Source organism: Numenius arquata, chromosome 1 (assembly GCF_964106895.1).
Source record: "Numenius arquata chromosome 1, bNumArq3.hap1.1, whole genome shotgun sequence".
Taxonomy (NCBI): domain Eukaryota; kingdom Metazoa; phylum Chordata; class Aves; order Charadriiformes; family Scolopacidae; genus Numenius; species Numenius arquata.
Genome location: NC_133576.1, coordinates 117,618,215 through 117,639,020, shown reverse-complemented (window position 1 = coordinate 117,639,020; position 20,806 = coordinate 117,618,215). Strand labels below are relative to the sequence as shown.

General features: G+C 46.4%; 1 protein-coding gene across 1 annotated transcript in view; it reads right to left on the bottom strand.

Annotated features, from left to right (window-relative positions):
- KATNAL1 (katanin catalytic subunit A1 like 1) overlaps positions 1-20,256 on the bottom strand; it is a 44,842-nt gene extending 24,586 nt beyond the window's left edge. The window contains exons 1-3 of the mRNA XM_074144780.1: positions 20,064-20,256; positions 9,935-10,018; positions 8,817-8,992 (exon numbers count right to left, since the gene is read on the bottom strand). Of these exons, the coding sequence (XP_074000881.1) occupies positions 8,817-8,978 (162 nt within the window). The 5' untranslated portion in view covers positions 8,979-8,992; positions 9,935-10,018; positions 20,064-20,256. The remainder of the gene's footprint in view (positions 1-8,816; positions 8,993-9,934; positions 10,019-20,063) is intronic.
- Between the last annotated feature and the right edge of the window lie 550 nt (positions 20,257-20,806).

Sequence of the window (20,806 nt, the reverse complement as noted above, 5' to 3'; positions counted from 1 at the left end):
GATTACAGTCTCCAAGGTCCTAGTTATAAAACTGGCTAAATCGTTAAAATATAATATTAAAAAATTAACTTTGTGAGGGGCACAACACCACCATACAGTCAAAGCACAAGCCAATTCTTTGGTGGATTGCAAAGATTAGATCAGAAAATGGGAACTTTAACACCCTATAGCATAAGTTCAAATGATAAGTAAAGTAAGGGAAATAAAAATGAGAGGAAATTATGTCTCAGAAAGAAATCAGGTTGAAGAATTATGCAGCTGAATTTTATATTTGAAGTTTCTATTGCTACTAGTCAGGGAATTAGAACTACTGCAGTAATGTCAAGATTATTTATTTGATTTTTCTCATTTCAATTTTCTGAGTAGAAATTTGCTAAGTGATACGGCTTGTTACAAGTACAAGTTTTGTATGTTAAGGTCACCGGTTCTTAGTACACACCAGCAGCCATTAACTCCATTGTACATTCTTGCTCAGATGCATAAGCTCTCAGTGCATTAGCTTAAGATGTGCTAGGATTCAGCTGAGTGCACTTGGACTGCATCGTGCCAGTCTTCCACCTATCACTCGATGATGCTTTCCATCCTGTGGGACCAACCTCCCTGCTTACTTTAGTTTTTACCTGCTCCAGGGTCATGACACCCAGATGTCACCTCTTCACTGAAGTGTTGGAGCACAGCTAAAACTAATACATGCTTTGCTGTGCATGCCTGGAAATCGGTACAGGCACTCTACTCTACTCAGCAAGGATTACCTTAGGCCAATGTGAATCTTGCCTGTTACAGGCTCACAGCTGAAGCTACAGAGACATCCTGAACCTTTCCATCCACTGGAAAGGCACATAGGCTAAAAAAGCTCTCATGAAGAAACATTACGTCGAGGCTGCATCAAAAGAAGTGTGGCCAGCAGGTCGAGGGAGGTGATTCTGCCCCTCTGCTCCGCTCCAGTGAGACCCCACCTGGAGTACTGCGTCCAGCTCCAGAGCCCTCAGCACAGGAAGGACATGGACCTGTTGGAATGGGTCCAGAGGAGGGCCACAAGGATGATCAGAGGGATGGAGCACCTACAAGGACAGGCTGAGAGAGTTGGGGTTGTTCAGCCTGGAGAAGAGAAGGCTCCAGGCAGACCTTATAGCAGCCTTCCAGTACCTAAAGGGGGCCTACAGGAGAGATGGGGAGGGACTCTTTATCAGGGAGTGGAGGGGTAATGGTTTTAAACTGAAAGAGGGGAGATTTAGATTAGATCTTAGTAAGAAATTCTTTAGTGTGAGGGTGGTGAGGCACTGGAACAGGTTGCCCAGGGAAGTTGTGGATGCCCCCTCCCTGGAAGTGTTCAAGGCCAGGCTGGATGGGGCTTTGAGCAACCTGCTCTAGTGGGAGGTGTCCCTGCCCATGGCAGGGGGATTGGAATTAGATCATCTTTAAGATATCTTCCAACCCAAACCATCCTATGATTTCATGATTCTATGATATTTGCAGGCTGCCATCAGGCACACAACTGAGTGAGGCTACAACTCGCTCACACGGCAAGGCTGAATCAAAAGCCAGGATCCAAAGTCAGCTTACAAGAAAGGCAAGGAAAGACACCAGGCACCCAGCTGTGCTCATGTCATGCATCCACGTGAAAAAGAGCTGGGAAAAATATTGCCTGCAGTCAGCTTTCACTTTGTGGCAAACAGAGGGAGGCAACCAAGGACAGCATCAACAGACGTCAACGATGTTGCTTGAAATCCAGACTCTCTTTGCTGAGCATATCCTGAGAAGATTCTGGTATAATCGAGAGGATCAGGAGAATGGAGGTCTGCAAATCCAGCCTGTCTGCTGAGGTTATAAATATAACAGCATCAAATCAGGGAACTAGATCAGCAGCACATCTTATGACTGTTCTTCCTTATGATGCTTACTAGTGAAAGGATGTGGCCCCTAACCTGAGATCTTCCTGTTTCCCTGTGTGCTTAGAAGGGCACCACATTGTGCACATGCAGGGTTCTGTCTTGTCAGCATCCTTTTAGAAACATGCTTCTTCCAGCCTGATTTTCACCTGCTCATCCCATTTCTCTCTCACTCTTATTTCCCCTCTCAGAATGGCACTTTTCCTCACCCCACTCCCCCACTCTACAGATTCAAAGCAGCAACAGCCCCCTACTTTTGGTAGGGCAGCTTCAAGATAGAAAGCACTATCTGACATAACTGTTTGGTGGGTAAGGTGTATAAAAGAATGAACGATAAAATAAACAGCATTCAGTAACAAACACACATCACCACTTTCTGGAAGCTACAATTCTCTAAAATACTACCAGGTACATCCCACAGCAATGTATCGTTCTGCTCTGTAGTATTTTCCAGGAATTTTCCCACTACAAGGAAAAATTAAGAGATTTAAGCAGCACAAAGAAATTATTCTCTGGTTTAAAACCCTGTTTGAGAAGAAGAATATATGTGATTGTCATCAGCAAGACACCAGTAAGGACAGAGGCAAAGCGAAGGGTAAATGCCCAAGGCCCTGCACAGGTCTTGCAACACTGCATTTACTTCACCAGGAACATCTGTAGAAAAGGAGCCTTAGGTATGGGAAGAAGTTGATCATTTCACACAGCAAAGCAGCCTTCTTACTCGTTCCAGATGGGGTAACACTCTCTTGCCAAAGACACGGGACGTCCAGCTCAGGCAGGATTGCTCCTGCCCTGCTTTGCTGTCTTTGCTTTCTCATCACACACCCAGCAGACACATCCCCCACTGCAAGAACTTCCAGCTGAGTTACAAATGTGATTGATTACTAACTTGGTTCCTTCAAACTGTCTAACACGCATCCCTCCAGCCCAAAAATAAATCCAGCCAAACAGCTGCTGTGAGGTACAAAGGAATGATACAGCATAAATCCTCCAGGGCACCGCTCCACGAGAGACAGCCGCTTCCTACTCCAGTGCTCCAGGAATACGGACAGTATTCCTCCTATCACCCTTCCAACACATGTGGAAAAGTTGGTGGAAAACAACTTGCCAGCACTGAAGGCTGGTGTGTTGCCATTCAACTCTCTTGGCCCAGCAAGGAGGATGTTATCGGAAAATTGAGAGAAAGTGAGCCTTTGATGCCTTGGAAGCTGAAAACAGACTAACAACTGCTGGCCATCTCTTATCCAGACCTGAGCAGACCACAGTCTGAAATACAAACCCTTACCGCTTACTCAGTACCTGGCAAACCAACCAACAAAAAACCCTCAAACAAGAGGACCACAAAGAAAAAAACATGATAAATTCCTAGAGCCCTTAAAGAAACCAACTCAGATGAAACAGGTGCAGAAAGAGTTTCTTGCAGCTAAGAAACAACCCAGATGTGAGCCAAGAAGGGCTGTGTCGTAATTACGGAGGTGACTGAGCACCGCCTTTGAGTGATCAGTGCTGCTCTGAAGCAGCCTCAGAAAGCTGCGAACAAGAAAATCACTGGTTTGACTCACACAGTCTCCTTGCCCCCCATCACACCCTTCCCTGGGGTGCCAGAGCCCCCAGGGGGTTCCAGCTCAGGTTCTAGAGAACTTGAAGCAAGCTTTTAGGTTATTCGTGTTTAACCAGTTTCAAGAGACAGTGTGGACCAAGTTAACAGCTCACCACTGCCAAATAGGAAGATCTCGCTTCTCCTCAGTCTTTTCTCCCCAACCACACTCTGCTACTAGATCCAATTCTGGCATCTTAGTAAAGTAACCCACCTTGGTAAAATGGTAGAAAATTAGCCTAGGAGGATAAAAAGAAAATAAAGGACACTTTTGCTGGGTTAGCAAGCTATGCTGGCTCTCCACCCTGTGACCAGGAGAAACCCAGGACAAAGAATGGCAGGGTGCAGAGGAGGGAGAGAAGCGGGTGCAACTGGAGGGAAGACTTGGTGGGGAAGGGCTTGGCCTCCCTGGGCATGGCAGGACAGGAACTGGGTTCTGCTACCGTGTGAACCTGCCTGCTCCCCAGAGCCACACTGGTACACCAGCCGCCCCTACCAGCCACATCACCTCCTCCACAGAAGCCGCATCGTGGGCACTGGGTGATGTTGGAAAGCCCAATAAACAGTCTTTCAGCCCAGGGGGTGGCCCCATAGCTTTGTTAGGTCCAGCCCTAAGGATTTACAGTAACCGAGCAGAAAACAGATCCTAAAATATGGGTATATAACACAGTGACCAAGGGTTGAGTTCACCCTTTCTTAGTAGTAGATCCAAAAAACCATTTCAGCGACTTACTCTGTATTTCACAATCTGGTAACTGTTGTACCTTTGGCATCACCAGCTTTGATTTGCTATGATAGAGCTCGTACTTCTACACAACTTCCCATAGCAATAAACATGGCTATTTGTACCTTGGTAAATACAAATAATGTGAGGTTTGTTTGGTTTTTTTAATTATATCATGCTGGAACAAAACCAATCAAGTTTCTATGAAGTGTCTTCCAAACCTGAAATTACTGCCTGCAATTAGTGTTAGTTATTCAACAAGCTCCATTTTAAAAAAGTGAAAATAACAATTCCCTAAACTATACCTAAAACGGATGCTCTGTAACCCAGCCTGATCCCATGGAGTCAAAGTATACTCCCATAATCACAATTCTTCATGAGTTACCTGCAGAATATTCCTCAATACTCATGAAGTAACCTACGAAGTGTTAATAAAACAGGCACGAAGCAAACCCAACATAAGCACAGATTGACTGAAATGTGTTAAAAAAAAAAAAAAAAGTAAAAATCATCCTTTATTCTTTAAGCAAGAAGACAGTGCACCTAATCACCTGCTCCAGTGACTATGGTCAGTAAGGGTGCTTTGCTGGCTGCTCCGAGTGCTCAGAGAATCGTTGAACTCCGGCTGAGGCTCCTGTGCTCTCAGATACCGTGCAACACAGAGCACACAGTTATAACATGCAGCAGGTTTTGCTCGACAGCCGCCGGCCTTGTCGTAAGCCAGTACCATCTCCCGGGGGCACGCTCTGCTGTCATTCTGCAGCTGCTGAACTGTCACTGAAGCAGCTCTTTCCTACAAGCCAGCTGTCTAGTAAAAAGACTGCAACAGCCAAGGAACTCTCTCAGAATAAACAAGGGGGAATGTCAGCACAAGTAAAGTTCACAGTGGTGGTCATGAAAGTAAACCTACCTTTTATTGTTGTTAAGTAGAAAAAGAGCTGAGTGGCTTCTGATTTTGAATGTTTCTAGTCCCAGCCTGCATTTATATGGATGAATATGCCTATATGTCAGCCAAACCTCAAGTACAACAAAGAAGTAACTTTTTCTTTTTTGAATGAGCTCAGAGGCGTAGGAGTTAGGATAATTCTATGATTCTATAAGAATGGAGCTACACTCAGCTACCCAAGAGCAAGCTGGGAACTCCTTGGATGCAAAACAAATAAGGGTCTCCCTTGGTATCCCCAAGCCAAGCTTGTTATCAGACGATCAATGGCAATGAATTTTCCAAAGGGTTAGAGGAATTCTTGTGTTGTCACATCACTGCTTTGGTGGACCCTCCAGGATGCATCTTTTGCCCTTTTGAAGTTCTGCAGGTTGTGCCAGACTAATAACACAGCCCCTCTCCCCTATTTTGAAGTCCCAGAAGCATCATTGCATCAAGTAGAACTGAGCCAGTCAGTTATTCCCAGGGGAGCAGATGATACATGTTCACATCCCTCCTTCTCATTAACTATCAGCACCAAGCACAAGGGACCCTTGAAATCAGGGTTCGCAGTTGCAAAGCTGAAGCTGTCTGACTGCGTGACATGAAATACAAGCCACCAAATACTTGCACAGAATATCATTCTGTCCAGACCGACCAGTAGAAATTTTAAAAGAATGACACCTAAGCAAAGAGCAGTAGATGAAGAGTGTTTGGGAGTCTGACCCAAAATCCCAACTACTTCTGGTTCATGCCTGCCCTACATTGCTCGATAAACTGCGGTAAAATCCCGTGTAGTACACAAGCCATCAAAACAGATCCACCTAGCATGAGGTAGCTATTCAGGATGGAGCACTCACTGTAGAGAAGTGACCAGATAGGTACGAGCTGGTCAGCTGCAGAGCCATGGCTGTAACTATTCTTTGAGATGTTACTCATATGAGCATTTCTATTTTATGAGGGAACATGTGGGCAAACACCTGAAACTGAGTTCACTGCCCCTGTTTATGCGCTGCACACCAATGTACAGAAAGGAAGGACATGCTTCCCTTCATACTGTCAGATCCCCTCAGCACTGGTGTCCCAGGAATCCTTCAGGGGGTTCAAGGTTGTCAATGTGCATGCAGACGCTACAGCTCAGAGAACTGTTTTAAGTAATAATCTTCTCCTTTGAGCACTTACCTACATGGCCATTCACACTGTGGACTGCTCCCAACAGTAAATGCTCTATCTACCCAGTGTCTGCTAGAGATTGCTAAACTCCACCTCCAAAAGGTACCAGTGGTATTATCTTCCTCAGATTCCTCACAGGATGGAGGAACTGAAGAACCTAAAGAACAGGCTAGTTCCATATGCCAGAGGAGACAGAATTTCAGATAAAAATCAACTGTATTCATCACCTTAACCAGGACCTGTGTGTTGCTTTGCTCCCCCTGTCACTTGCAAGAAGCATACAGGTATAGGGATCTTTTGCTTCTGCACATTACTGGCACCAAGATTTGCTAAACTTACGTAATGTGTATGGCATAACTCTTTCACGAGAATGATCTAAAAAGAGTATCTATTTTACTATTGTGAATATTTCTTGTGATCCAACTTTTGGCTTAATTTTTTTCAGAACAGGCTGTCTGTCAGACAGCCACTGAATGTGACTGACAGTTTGGATGTTGCTTCTGTTGGAGCTGGAAAGCAGTGCTGACATCCAGATCATCAGACTCCCTCTCAGTCTGCCTCAAGGAGTGAGAAGGCACAACAGTTATTTATGAAGAGTGGGTAAGAAAGCAGGTCTACCTCTATAGGTCTCACCAAACCATTCAGGTGCAGGCAAGGAAAAGCTAGAGGTTCCAGGACTGCATCGTTTGCTCTCAGGGCTATATCGTTTTGTTCCCAGGGCTACAGGTAGTCCTATAAATGAATGAGAAGGCAAACAGCCTGTCATGCTCCTTACTTTTTGGTGTTTGTCCCTGAGCCGAGACTGGCACCAGTAATGGCAAAGCAATACTCTGACAAAGTTCATCTGCCACCACTGTGTTGGGAAGTTTCAGAATTAACATGAGCGCACAGCGTGACAGACGCTACCCCACCTGCTGCTGATCTTTCTGGGGACGGTTCTCTAAAGCATTTATGGGACACTGTCAGGGGCCATTCTGTTTTTACCTAAAAGGGATAATTTTTGAGAAGGTGCCAACTTTAGATCCTCTGCTAAGGATCCAGCTGCCTTCCCCAGGGAATGATCCTGGAAACTGTGTTAATGCTCCTTTTTGACTTGAGGCTTGTCTCCAATGTACAGCACATGTTCCATGGTGCACAGGCTTCTCTGAAGCAGTTCAAACAACACACAATATCATGAGACTCAAAGTAACCTTCACAAGATAAGAGCGGTTAAAAGTTTAACAGAAGAATCCATGTCATAGGAGGAAACACTAAATACTAGAAGTGAAGGAAATGCAGTGATGCAGCTGCAGAACAAGGAAAGCCTCATGCTCTACCGTCACATCAGCTAGAAGTTCAGCAGGAACTAAGGGCATGCATGGGGCATGAAGACCTTGTATCGGCATGCCCTGAGGTGGGGAAGAGCTTGAACACAAATACTTGAAAAAGAATATCTCCTGTACAACGTTCAGCTTATTACATGACCAGGAAAGCCAGGCACTATCACTGTTGCTTGAACATGCACATGCTTTGCACACAAGCTCTCAATAAGCAGACAGACTTCTACAGTCTTATGATAAACACCTACGAATAGTACTGTCACTACAAAATGATTGCTAACAGTGTTGTAGCTATCAATACACAAAATACTCTATGTTAGTGTCAGATGTTTCAAGCACAAAGCCATAACCAAAGCATCTGCTGCAATAAAAAGGAAAAATTTGCTTGTTTTAAAGTGACATCATTTAAACATGATATTTAGAAAAACTCTTCTTGAAATCATCTCTTCAGCTATTTACTGCAAAATTATATCTTTTATAGGAGTTATGCTCTTCTTTCAAAACATAATATTTATGCAACATGTATTCTTTATTCTGGAATACCCCTTTATATGTTTATCCTCCAACATTTTTATTTTTTTTATGGAAGACATTTTGTACAATGAAAAATAGGACCAGAAAATGTAAGGAAGACTTAAGTACTGAAAGTCCTAAATGAAGGTTCTTACATTTCACCTGCGGATTACTTCCTCGGCTTCAACAGTACTCTGCTGAGCAGGGAGATGCATGTGTGCAAGACTCAGGCTAAGAGTATTACTTGGAGCTTTAGAAACCTGATCCAAATTTGCACACTGTAGCATTGCAGTTAACTGCTACTCAGCCATTCTAGTGATGCTAACCCATCCACTCACATCTTAGTTTACGGGACTTTAGATGGTCAAAAGATAAAACAGCAAAAGGAAGTCCTCAGCAAAACAGTTTTTCCAAAGCATGCAATCGCGCACAAACAGACCAGTGATTAGCCAGACATCCTCAGTGAAAACAACAAAAAAATTTATTCAATAAGAACAAAAGATTTCCTTTTGAACACACCACAAAAGTTATTTTCCCATAAATATCAGCAAAATATTGCAAAAGAAATGTTGAAAACTTAACTGAAATATAGGTTCTCTATACCTTAAGAGGTTTGCAAAGTACCGTGTGTTCTTCAAATATCAAGCATTAAAACAAAGGCAGCCTTATTTCACCCTACCTGTTGCCATTTGCCCTTAACTGCTGGATCTCTGATCGACTGGCAATGTCTCTGGATTTGCTGGATGACACCCTGGTAATACACGATAGAAGAGTCATAATTTCCAAGGAGTGCATATTCTCTTCCCTTTTTGGCATTATCGCAAATCTCTGCTAAATTCATCTTCACTCAGAAATCTAAAAGAGAACATAATCATCAGAAAAATGAATTTTACGTGCTGTAGGATAATTCAGACCATGACCCTTTAGTTTTGTTTTTTCTCTCGTAGCTGAATTGTGTCTTTCCGCCCTCTGTTCCCATCCAGTCCCCCTCTTTTTCAGCCACTTAGCTCTGGAGTATCTCTTTACTAGCCTAAGGTTTGAGATCATGAATCATAACTCTTTTATAGTGATAAAAAACACAACTTCTTTGCTGCCTTTGGCCCCAATCCTGTTAAATTCATGCAAGAAAATTAAATGCCCTGCCCACACTCAACCTAACAAGCCAAACTTTTTATTTGTAGAGCACCACAATATATTAGCAGCCATCAACCCGTGAATCACAAATCACACGAGGCATTAAATTGCTTTTTATACTGTTGTATTACATACGTGCCTAAATATGCCAAGCAGCATCAGGGAAGTCTGCACTTGGCACTTTCAAGAGCCCTTACCCTAATGAGATTACGATATGGTTGAATGACAGCTCTACTACAGACAAAGTTGAGAGCCTCATTCTGTTTAAATATTCTTTCAAAGTACTCCAACATCCATATGCTGACTTGGATTTTTTTTCATTAAATTTAACACATCACTTTGGGATTTATGGCAGAGTTAGCAATTCAAATTTAAGACTTCTTAAAACAGTGATTCCCAAAGTACAACCTTCCCCTAGTCCCCAAAACAATTTAAGATTTACAGATTTTACTAACTTTTTCATACAAGTAGTAAATCGCAACATGACTTTAAGGCAAACCCATAGTCTAACTTTTCACAGTAACCATTCAAGAAAGCACTATTAAGCCACACATTCAAAAGTAAGTTATGTTGTAAAGCTGCATTTGTATTTAAGATTCAAGATTGAAGCAATGCCTGCCCCTTTATCTAAATCCCACATGGCTCACAAGTCTAGGTCCTTACCGTACAAAAAAATTATCAGTTCCTTTCCATTGTCCTCTGACTCAGGACAGGTGGGGTCCCTGACGTTCACCCAGATGTAAAAGTCTGGAAACCAAAAATAATTAAAAAATCACAACTCATAGCCATGCAATGCATAGGGTTGAATTGACCGAGAGGGAGGAGGCCGGCTGGGGAAGGTTGTCCACTAGCTGCATGGAGGGTTTGGCAAGACTAAGGTGGTGGAGAAGAAACAGGGAAGGAGAGATACAGGCAGACAGGGAGAGCACACAGTTCAGGCTGCACAGCTGAAGACAGCCCCTGGTCTGGGGGTGTGTGCGGTAGGAGCAGGTGGTAGCAGAGAGAAGCCAGAACAGGGAGAAACAACCTTTTACATCCTAGTGGGTTATAAAAATGTTAGTAGTTTTTATAGAACAGGCAAGACAAGATCAAGATGGCATTAAGGACGTATCTTATGTCTTTGTATCCCCTCGTGCTTAGCAAAATTCAAACCTCTGACAGTAAGTTGAACATACATCCACATGACCTTCATTCTGCCCTCCCTGAATAGCAAACACACACCCTGCCTCTCAGCCGGGCCAAACCGATGGTCCTTACCGCTGCCTGCAGCTGCACACCAGGTCTCCTCCACCACCCCTTCACTCCTGCTCCCTGCAACCAAGCCACAGAAACTTGTTGCCGCACACTGCAGCCTGCAGATCGCTCCCACGGGCTGCTATAAGCTTCTGGGCAGGAGCAGAACTAAGACGGAAAGGGTGACGACCCTAATTTTGTTTTCTCTTGGTGATGAGGAAGGGCAGCATAGAGCGCTGAAGGGCCCTAGCTCTGTGACAAGACCATTTAATTTTAAAATACAGAAGTTGATAACTGATGGGAAAAAAGTGATGTCACTGGCATTGCACTGGAAACAGATAAAAAGATATGAACTGAATACAGGTTACAACCCATTCAGATCTGATGAGTCAACGGCTAAATGAACAAACCACCCCCTGGGGCAGAATCCATTGCCCTGTCTTCAAACACATCCAGGTTGGGATCTGCTACACAACCACCTTGTCCCCGTAAGGAAAACAGTCCTCAAATCTCTGGAGGTTTTCCTCACATGTAGCGAAAGAGAGAGAGTAAATTAAACATTTCTAAGGAAATGCTGCATTCAGTTCCTAGAAACCTGTTAAATAGAACATGTACTTACTTTAGCAATCTCTTGTATCTGTTTATTACAGCTAGTTCCTACCTTGCAGGCCTGTGTTTAACTCCATTTTGCCTTAAGAGGGCTGACACTCACATCCAGCTCCCCTGAGGCCCAGAAGAGTCCCCCATTCACAGGAGGAGACAATCTTCTTGTCTCCGGTGGAAGCTGTACCAACCCATGGGCAGGAGGCAAGGCACAGCAACCACAGATACCTGTGCTTACTTCAAAAGAGTGGTCAACCCAGGGAGATGGAAAGTGGGAGGCAGATGATTTTATGTGGTCTTAAAACTGCAGGGGGAAACCAAACGAGAGCCTCCAATTTCCCCCAAAAGTTATGGGGCTTCTGGCCTCATACTAGTCACACTGAAACTTAACCAAGAGCTTGATGCCCACTGTGTTGTGCTGGAAAGCTTCTAAACATCAACAGGCACTGAAACCTGGAGCATATAGGGAGGCTGGTGGATGTACATATATCATAGAATGGTACGCAGTTGGAAGGGACCTTAAGGATCATCGAGTTCCAACCCCCCTGCCAGGGGCAGGGACACCTCCCACTAGACCGGGTTGCTCAAAGCCCCATCCAGCCTGGCCTTGAACACTTCCAGGGATGGGGCATCCACAACTTCCCGGGGCAACCTGTTCCAGTGCCTCACCACCCTCACAGTAAAGAATTTCTTCCTAATATCCAATGTAAATCTCCCCTCTTTCAGTTTAAAACCATTGCCCCTCATCCTGTCACTACGCTCCCTGATAAAGAGTCCCTCCCCATCCTACTGAGCGGTTGATGCCTCTGAGCTCGGCTGACAAAAGACTCTGGATCTTTCTCTTGGATTCAGGCACTTTAAATTTTACTTATCACCTACCCTAGATACCCAAGCAGGTAATACGGCTTGAGAAGGTGAATATAACATCACTCATATACCTGAGACATGTTTGAAACAGCGACTGGAGACCTCACTCCTAAATCAGTGCTCCCCCTGACCCCCGAGCAACTCTTTGCGGTCCTATTGCAAAAAGACTGGCTATTTTAAAGTAATGGCTAAAAATGGTTTAAACAAACTACAAACCTTTTTATGCACCTCAGCCATGGTAACATGAGTTTAGATTAGCCTACGCAAGTCAAAACATATATGACAAAAATTTAGGAAAAATTACTTTTAGGAAGGAATTCCTTCCTGGATTGTCTTCTGGACAACCCCACTCTTCAGTGGCAGGGGCCAGGAGGACGAGGCAGCTAGAACTAGGTGTGGGCTTTTTCATGTTATGTACTTATTTTTTATTATCTGTTCTACATTATATTATAGAGTTCATACAACATTGCAAACATCCAAGGAACCAGAAATACAAAAGTCAAAAATAGTGCTTTTGTTGTTTGTTTTTTGTTGTTAGGGGCTTTAAATATTTGGTTTTCCTACCATATCACAGCCACATCTTTTAAGTAAGTACGCAGCCAGGGACAACTGTTGTCAGATACATTTAGAACAACTTACGCATTACTTGTGACACCGGCTTTTCATCCGATCATTGCGTGGTTCTTTCCTGCACTAGACCGTAACAGCTCCACAGCACGTCAAGATATCCTTGGAGATTCCTTAGTTCACGGATCATTGACAAGAAGAGACATTACAGACGTTCATGCCAGCGTAGCTGCCACACATGGGGTCCCAAGCCCACTTGTTAAAAACCCTGCAGCAGCTAGGCTAAAAGGTCACAGGGGATATTAATCTCTATTCTTCGGAGCACAAGCTGAGCTGATCCCTATCCGGGGGTCAGAAAAGAATTTTTCTCCCAGAGCTACAGCAACACACAATTGAGCAAGATCCAAAAGACAGTCTCTATTTTAACATTAAAGCATTATACCCACACAAACACAGCCACAGGCAGATACAGGCACTGTGTGAAAGGTGGGCAAAGGGGGACAGCTTGTTTAACACACTATGCGGAACATGGGCGACACCAGTGGGAATGCAGGACAACTGCCCCCCTTCAGTCCATTTCCCACTTAACCTCACCCCAGAGCTGCCAGAGGCAATAAATGCCCTCCCTCATAGATGGGGTCTGCAGCAGGGGTTTCTCGTTGCTTGATACTGAACATTCAGCTTTGCAAATGCCAAAAAAAAAGGCATCTTTGCCACCTTTACACGTCTCTCATGCCTACATGTGACACAGTCGGTTACGCAACTGTGTCCTGTTTTCTCCATGGGCACTGAACTCTTGCACAGGATGGACGACACTCGTTAAACGAGCAATTACTCATTTTTGCTTTACTCTCATCGTCTCAATAGTCACATCAAGCCTTATTTACTGCCTACTAATTAGACTTTTCTCCACATCAATTGTTAATGCCTCACTGATAGGGCTATAATATACCTGTTTTTTTCCTGACTTGTCTTTCTCTGGTCAGAATTTTACCCAGGCAGGCCAAAAATTTTCCATAGCTCCCTGAGATCACTGGACATATGGTCTCTCGTCACAGCTGCTGTGCAGTATTGCTGACTGGACAGCTGAACATCTGGAAAGGCCTGAACATGCCCAGATGAAGACTGGTTACTAATTCTGGTTCTCATTTTCTGTAAGTCAGAATTGCAGCATGATTCGTAGATTCATAGATTCATAGATTGGTCCAGGCCGGAAGGGACCTCCCGACCTCCCCACAGTCAGCAGGGACACCCCCAACTAGACCAGGTTGCCCAGGACCTCGTCGAGCTTCACCTTGAATATCTCAAGGGAAGGGGCCTCAACCACCTCCCTGGGCAACCTGTTCCAGTGTTCCACCACCCTCATGGTAAAGAACTTTTTCCTAATATCCAATCTAAATCTCTCCTTCTCCAACTTAAAACCATTGCCCCTCGTCCTGTCACTGCAGGCCTTTGTAAACAGACCCTCCCCAGCCTTCCTGTAGGCCCCCCTCAGGTACTGGAAGGCCGCTATGAGGTCTCCCTGGAGCCTCCTCTTCTCCAAGCTAAACAACCCCAGCTCCCTCAGTCTGTCCTCATAGGAGAGGTGCTCCAGCCCCCTGATCATTTTGGTGGCCCTCCTCTGGACCCGCTCCATCAGGTCCATGTCCTTTCTATATTGAGGGCTCCAGACCTGCACACAGTACTCCAGGTGAGGTCTCACCAGAGCAGAGTAAAGTGGCAGAATCACCTCTCTGGATCTGCTGGCAACACTTCTTTTGATGCAGCCCAGGATGTGATTGGCCTTCTGGGCTGCGAGAGCACATTGCCTGCTCATGTCCAGCTTCTCGTCCATCAGCACCCCCAAGTCCCTTTCCTCAGGGCTGCTTTCTAATACCTCATCCCCCAGTCTGTATTTATACTGAGGATTGTTTCTTCCCAGGTGCAGAATCCTGCACTTGCTTTTGTTGAACCTCACGAGGTTCAACTGGGCCCACCTCTCCAGCCTGTCCAGGTCCCTCTGAATGACATCCCATCCTCTGGTGTATCGACAACACCACACAGCTTGGTGTCATCTGCAAACTTACTGATGGTGCTCTCAATCCCTCTGTCTATGTCTTTGATAAAAATGTTAAACAGTACTGGTCCCAGGACGGACCCTTGAGGGACACCACTTGTCAGTCATTGAGTACCACCCTCTGGGTGCGACCATTCAGCCAATTCCTTATCCACTGAACCGTCCACCCATCAAATCCGTATCCCTCCAATTTGGCAAGCAGGATGTTGTGAGAACCGTGTCAAAGGCCTTACAGAAGTCCAGATAGATCACATCCATAGGTCGCCCCTTGTCTACTGACCTAGTCACTTCATCATAGAAGGCCACTAGGTTAGTCAGGCAGGACTTGCCCCTAGTAAAGCCACGTTGGCTGTCCTGAATCATCCCCCTGTCCTCCATGTGCCCAAGCATGGCGTCCAGAAGGATCTGCTCCATGATCTTCCCAGGCACAGAGGTGAGGCTGACAGGTCGGTAGTTCCCAGGGTCCTCCTTTCTACCCTTTTTAAAAATGGGTGTGATGTTTCCTTTCTTCCAGTCTGCAGGGACTTCACCTGAATGCCATGACTTTTCGAATATCATGGAAAGTGGCTTTGCAACTTCATCAGCCAGTTCCTTCAGGACTCTGGGATGGATTTCATCAGGTCCCATGGACTTGTATATCTTTAGATTCCTTAGGTGATCATGTACCATGTCTTCAGTTATAGTGGGATGGACTTTGTCAATGATGTCGGGCATCCCGAAATGCAATGCAAGAGACCCGGCTAACGTCACAAGATGGAGCGCCACGCTGTTGAGCACCATCTTCTGAAATCTAGTGCCAAGGTACAACTATACATTTTCCACTGCTACAAAATAGAGCTAGGACGTCTCTCTGCCACTGCACAGCCCCAGAACAGGTCGATTGCCACACAGAGCAAAGCAAGGAAGAGAACTCCAGTATTAAGAGGTTTTGATTTTTTGATTCATCCATTCTCACGTGCACCCAATTCTGTGACCAGAGTCTGAGCAATGAACTGAAGTTGTTCTTTTCTCAAATTCTTCTTACTGCTTGGAAGCTTTTCCTTACAATTAATCTAAACCTGCCCTTCTTAGTCTAAGGCCATATTGTTTTTGTAAGCCGGCTTTGACCAGTTTCGAACAGCTGCTTCTCTCTCGATTTATGTTTTCACTTAAAATAGTACAACAATCCTATTTTCCATTTTCCCTTCAAAGTTAAAACTTGTTAAAATAGAGACATATAACAATATGACAATACCTTACCTTGAAAAGCATAAACTGTGACAGTAACTGGAACACCACCAGAGGAAGAAAAAAGCATTTTTTCCCTGCATGACATGTGATTTCTACTAGAAGCCTACAGAAGTCTATTTCTGACTGAAATACAGACTGTGTTTCTTTTTCATGTGCTTGATGTATTTTATTTGGTTTTTAAGAATAAGTTATTAAATGCAATTATTCAAAAAAAAATCTAAATAAGTCTTGCCTGCTTCATTAAAAAGATTATCCCTTTTATTTTGGACTTGGGTGCAGAACAACTGGTCTTCATTTCTAATAATTAGCTGTGTCTGTTCAGAAGCAATCACTGATGCTGCAGACAATTATCAGGCATTACGTTCGCATGACAAAAACAACATTTTAACTGATCATTGCCAGATAAAATACAAACAAATAAAAGGCTTGCCAAGTTCCACAGCCAAATCTCTCTTTCCCTGTTAACTTGTCTTTGTTCAAACTTGCAGCTGGGGTCCCATGGACTGGAGTGGAGGCCAACCATCATTACCTCACAGGATCACAACTCCTGTTAAAATATATAATATATATAAATAAGAACGTGGCACAGTTCCAGCAGATTTGGATTTAACCTACATTGAAATGGCTTCTCGAATCAAAGAGAAGTGTGCTACACCAGTGCTTTTTCTTTTTTTGGCCTTTTGCTGTGTACATCAGCAGCGACAAGAACAGCTACAGCCGCTGCAGCAGCACCGGGGCTTGCAGCCGGTAATGTCACCCATCCGACAATGTCACTTCACAGCAGCACACACACCCCCCGTGGTTCCCCAGCACCGAGGGATCTTTCACTTCACTTAACGGCTTTCTGTTAACTGGGTCTTGGCTTCTTTGCACTGAAACTCCGTTTTGAAATAGCAGCCGTGGAGTTAACGGGGAAATGTGTATGGAAGTGGGAAGGAGAAGAAGCATGCACACAGCCCTCCCGCTATTTCTGTGTGCAGTCTTTGGAGAGCTAACTTGAAACAGAGTTGAATGTTACTTTAAATGCAAGTGGAAAAAAAAATATCTTCAAATGAAGCAGACATTCACCACAAGTTAAAAGTAAACACAAATACATAAGAAACCACTAAACAGTTGGTCAGTGGCTTAATTAGAGATAATACACTATTGCACTGAACAGTAGCACCCTGGAGAATGAAATGGCCATTTCCAAAGCCTTTGAACTAGAATTTTCTGAAGAACTAGAAAGAGGAGAATCAGAGATGGCTGTGCTATTCCTGAAACTGACTGCACAATGTATCCTTCTCTAGAGCATCTCGTATATCAGCTTCAGGCTTATATATCCATACAGTCTCATCCCTATTATTCAGGATAACAAGGTGTTCATCAGCAAGGCCAGGTAACAGAAAGGAAAACAGCTAACACAAACACTACAGGGCACTCTAGGGAGTGTAACTCCATACACACGCAGTTCAGGCAGCGAGAGGCTTGCTACCTTCTTCTCCATCTTGGCCCTGCTGGACCCAGGCTGGCTCCACACATCTCTCTTCTCTCCCGCAGTTTCCAGGGCTTCTGGCATTAGTACCACACCAAACCCAAGCCAGTGTTCAGGTGGCACCAGCCTTGAGGTGATGGATCAGGGGGGGTTCAGATTGGATATTAGGAAAAATTTTTACACTGAAAGGGTTATTAAGCATTGGAATGGGCTGCCCAGGGAAGTGGCTGAGGCACCATCCCTGGAGGTATTCAAAAGACGGTTGACATAGTGCTCAGTGACATGGTTTAGTGATGTTTTTTTATCAGAGTTAGGTTGATGGTTGGACTAGCTGATCTTAAAGGTCCCCTCCAACCTAGACAATTCTATGATTCTATGATCCGTCCTCTGAAAGAATGCAGGGCTCAGACACCTGAAGGATTCTGCAGGGCCTGCCCGGAGCTCAACAAAGTGGAAATCAGCCCAAATCCTCTCACCCTTTGTGGAGCGGCTTGCTTCTCTGCGCATCACATGTGTAAGGATTTCTGGTGGAGCAAACGTGCCACCAAAGACTCCCAAGATGGGTCTGTGCAGAGCCAGCTTGGGTGCAAAGCGTTTATTAGGTTGGGCTGTGTGCCAGCATCTCCACGTTCCCACAGCGCTGCAGCTCGCGAGCCCTGCCAGACCATAGCCAGCCCCGCAGAGATTCCGTTCTGCTGCTGCCACATTCCTCGCGCAGCCAGTCTGCAACCCAGATAAACTCTCTGTGAATAATGGCAGGTTTAATGGAGTCACACATGTGTTTATAACCCTGACTCATAAGGTCAGAATTTAGGCTTGGATAGTTTTCCACCTCTTGAATTCCCCTCTGAATTTCCAAGAATTGGCTCTTTAGGACTGTGAATGTGCATTTTTTTAATTAGAAGTTTGATTTTTTTAAATTGTTCTAAAGAATAGTATATATGCTTTAAAATATACATTTATATGCATATTGCTGTTAGTACTATAGACATCGTCTTCAGATTTCTCAGTGTGTCCCCAGAAGAATCAGCTTTTTTTTTTGCAATTATTTACACAGCAAAACAAATAAAGGCCTATTGTTGTTTCCTTGTCTTCCATTTACTTTTGTAACTATCTCGAGACTCTGATTAACTCAGGGCAGCATCCATTCCTCTCCATTACCTGCTCAAACGCCCAAGCTTCCAAGAGCAAAGCACCCTGGCAGCACGCTGCAGCAGCAATGTTTGCTTCTGCTGCCTGGTAAGTACCAGGAGCTGTGAGGAGAAGCCTAAGCCTGCCTAGGATGTGGGGGGGGGGGGGGGGGGGGGGGAAGAAAAGAAAAAAACCAAAAACCTTCAGCTGCAATAAAAATCAAACATCCATTGTAAAGAAACCCACCTCTGTGACATTCGAAACTATTAGGAATAGATGTTCAAGATCCATATACAAGGGAATACTGCTGTAATAACGCTTGTAAGATGCAGATTTTCAGGAAGAAAAAATAACTCCTTCTAATATTCCAGCTACATATATATATTTTATGTATGATCTGGAACAGGAGCTGCAATTTTACACACGGTTCCCATGCCTATTGCAGAATATAGGATAAAGGTTAACACTGGAACTGTCATCAGAGGAAATGGAGAGGGAAAAGAGACAAATGCCAATACTGGCATCAGAAGTGGAAGCACAATAGAAACCAAGCAAAATTATTTTAAAGAAGTAACACTGTGTCTGTTCATGTAAAGATCACCTAGTGCAACAAGCTCAACAGAGCCTAAATGTGGCAGGTCACATGAAACTGCAAACTATTAAGTAAACTGGTTGGGGAAACTCCCCACGGCCACTAGCTCCTGGCTCTCTTTGACCGCTGCCTCCTCCGCATGCATTTACCCAGCCTCCAATCTACTCTGCCTTCTCCATAGCCCTCCCCTTCCCTCTGCTCAGCCACTCCTCCTCCAGCAGATCTCTCCCTCTTTATCCATCTGGCTACGTTCCCATGTGCCCCTCTTCTCGCATTCATTCTTTCCTCTGCCTCCTCAGCAGAGTCCTCCATCGCTTCCCCACGCCACTCAGTGCATCCTCCCCCCGACCCACCTCCCAGCTGCATCCCCCCACCCGGGCTTCTCCCCTGCATTCCCTCACCCTGCACTACCCTCCCCTTCTGCAGCCATCTACCGGCCCCCGGCCCAGCCCGCCGCATACCCCTCTCTGCCTGCCACAGCCCTCCCCTCGCATCGCACCCCGCCCCTGCTCCGCCATCCTCCTCCTCCTCCTGCACCCACCCCCCCTCCGACACCGCGCTCCCTTTCCGCGCTGCCCCTCCCTCCAGCCGTGAAGGCACCCACGACCCCCGTCCAGGGCGCTCCGGCCCCACTATTCTCTCAGAGACCGGAGAGACGAGTCGCCTCAACACCCCCACGCAGGGCGAGCCTCTGCCTCATCACAACGGTCTCCTCTGCAGGCGCAAGCAGCACCCATCTCCTTCCTCCCCCCCCACAGCCGAGCGCGCTGGGTTTTGTAGTTCCTCCCGCCGCCTCTCCTCCGAGCGCCCAGCGCTCGGCGGGGGCCGCAGGACTACACTTCCCAGCATCCTCTGCGGCGGGGGATTCGCTGCCCTCCGCCAGCCTCTCCCGCCGCTACCCCCCACCCTCCCCTCCGCCACCTCCCTCAGCGCGACGGGACGGGCAGCGGCGCCGCGGCGGGAGGGCCGAGGTCCGAGCCGCCCGCCCGCCCCGGGCAGCGCCGTGAGGGGCCGCCCTGTAGCCGGGCCCTGCCGTTACCTGGGAGAGCCGGGGTGCGTGTCCGCGGACGGGAGCGACGCGGGGAGGGGGGTGGGGGGGCGCAGCCCTTCTGCTCTGTCAGACCGGGGACGGGGAGGGGGGGGCGCGCGCGCGCGGCGGCGACGGGCGGTTGCCATGGCGGCGGCGGCGGCGGCGGGGAGGGGACGTCGCGGCATCCCGCTACCCCGCCCCCAGGCCGCCGGGCCCCCGGGCGGTGCCGGGACCGCTGCGGGGCGGGCTCCGGCCTCCCTCTGCAGCGTCCCGGCAGGGGTAGGGGGAGGCGGGGGGGGAAAGGGTGGGGTTTTCCTGTCGAGCTCGACACAAAAGGAAAACTCGGCTGCATCGCTGGGGGTGGCGGCGGCCGTGCCGCGGCCGAGCCTCCCTTTTGGCAGCTCTTGGAAGATGTCTGTGTTGAAGCATCCCGGCTGGAGGCAGGCGGGGGGCCTCTCCCTCTCAGCCCGCTGCAGCGGGAGCTGCAATGGCGCGGTCCCTGGCGAGGCAGGAGGGTGCCAGTGCGGGAGCGAAACGCTACGAGGTCCAGGCTGGGTGCCCGCCCTGTCCTCTGTGCCTGTGCTCCGTCTCCATTTAGGTTTTAATGGATGAGCACACTTAGAAAACAAACCTCATCTGCTTCCACTTCACTTAAAGGAGTGGCTGGGAAAGGGAAAATGTGCGTTTGGCCCCTGTGGGCGTGCAGGAGGGGACTCGGCACCATCTTTGCTAGCGGGTTTCATTGCTTTTAT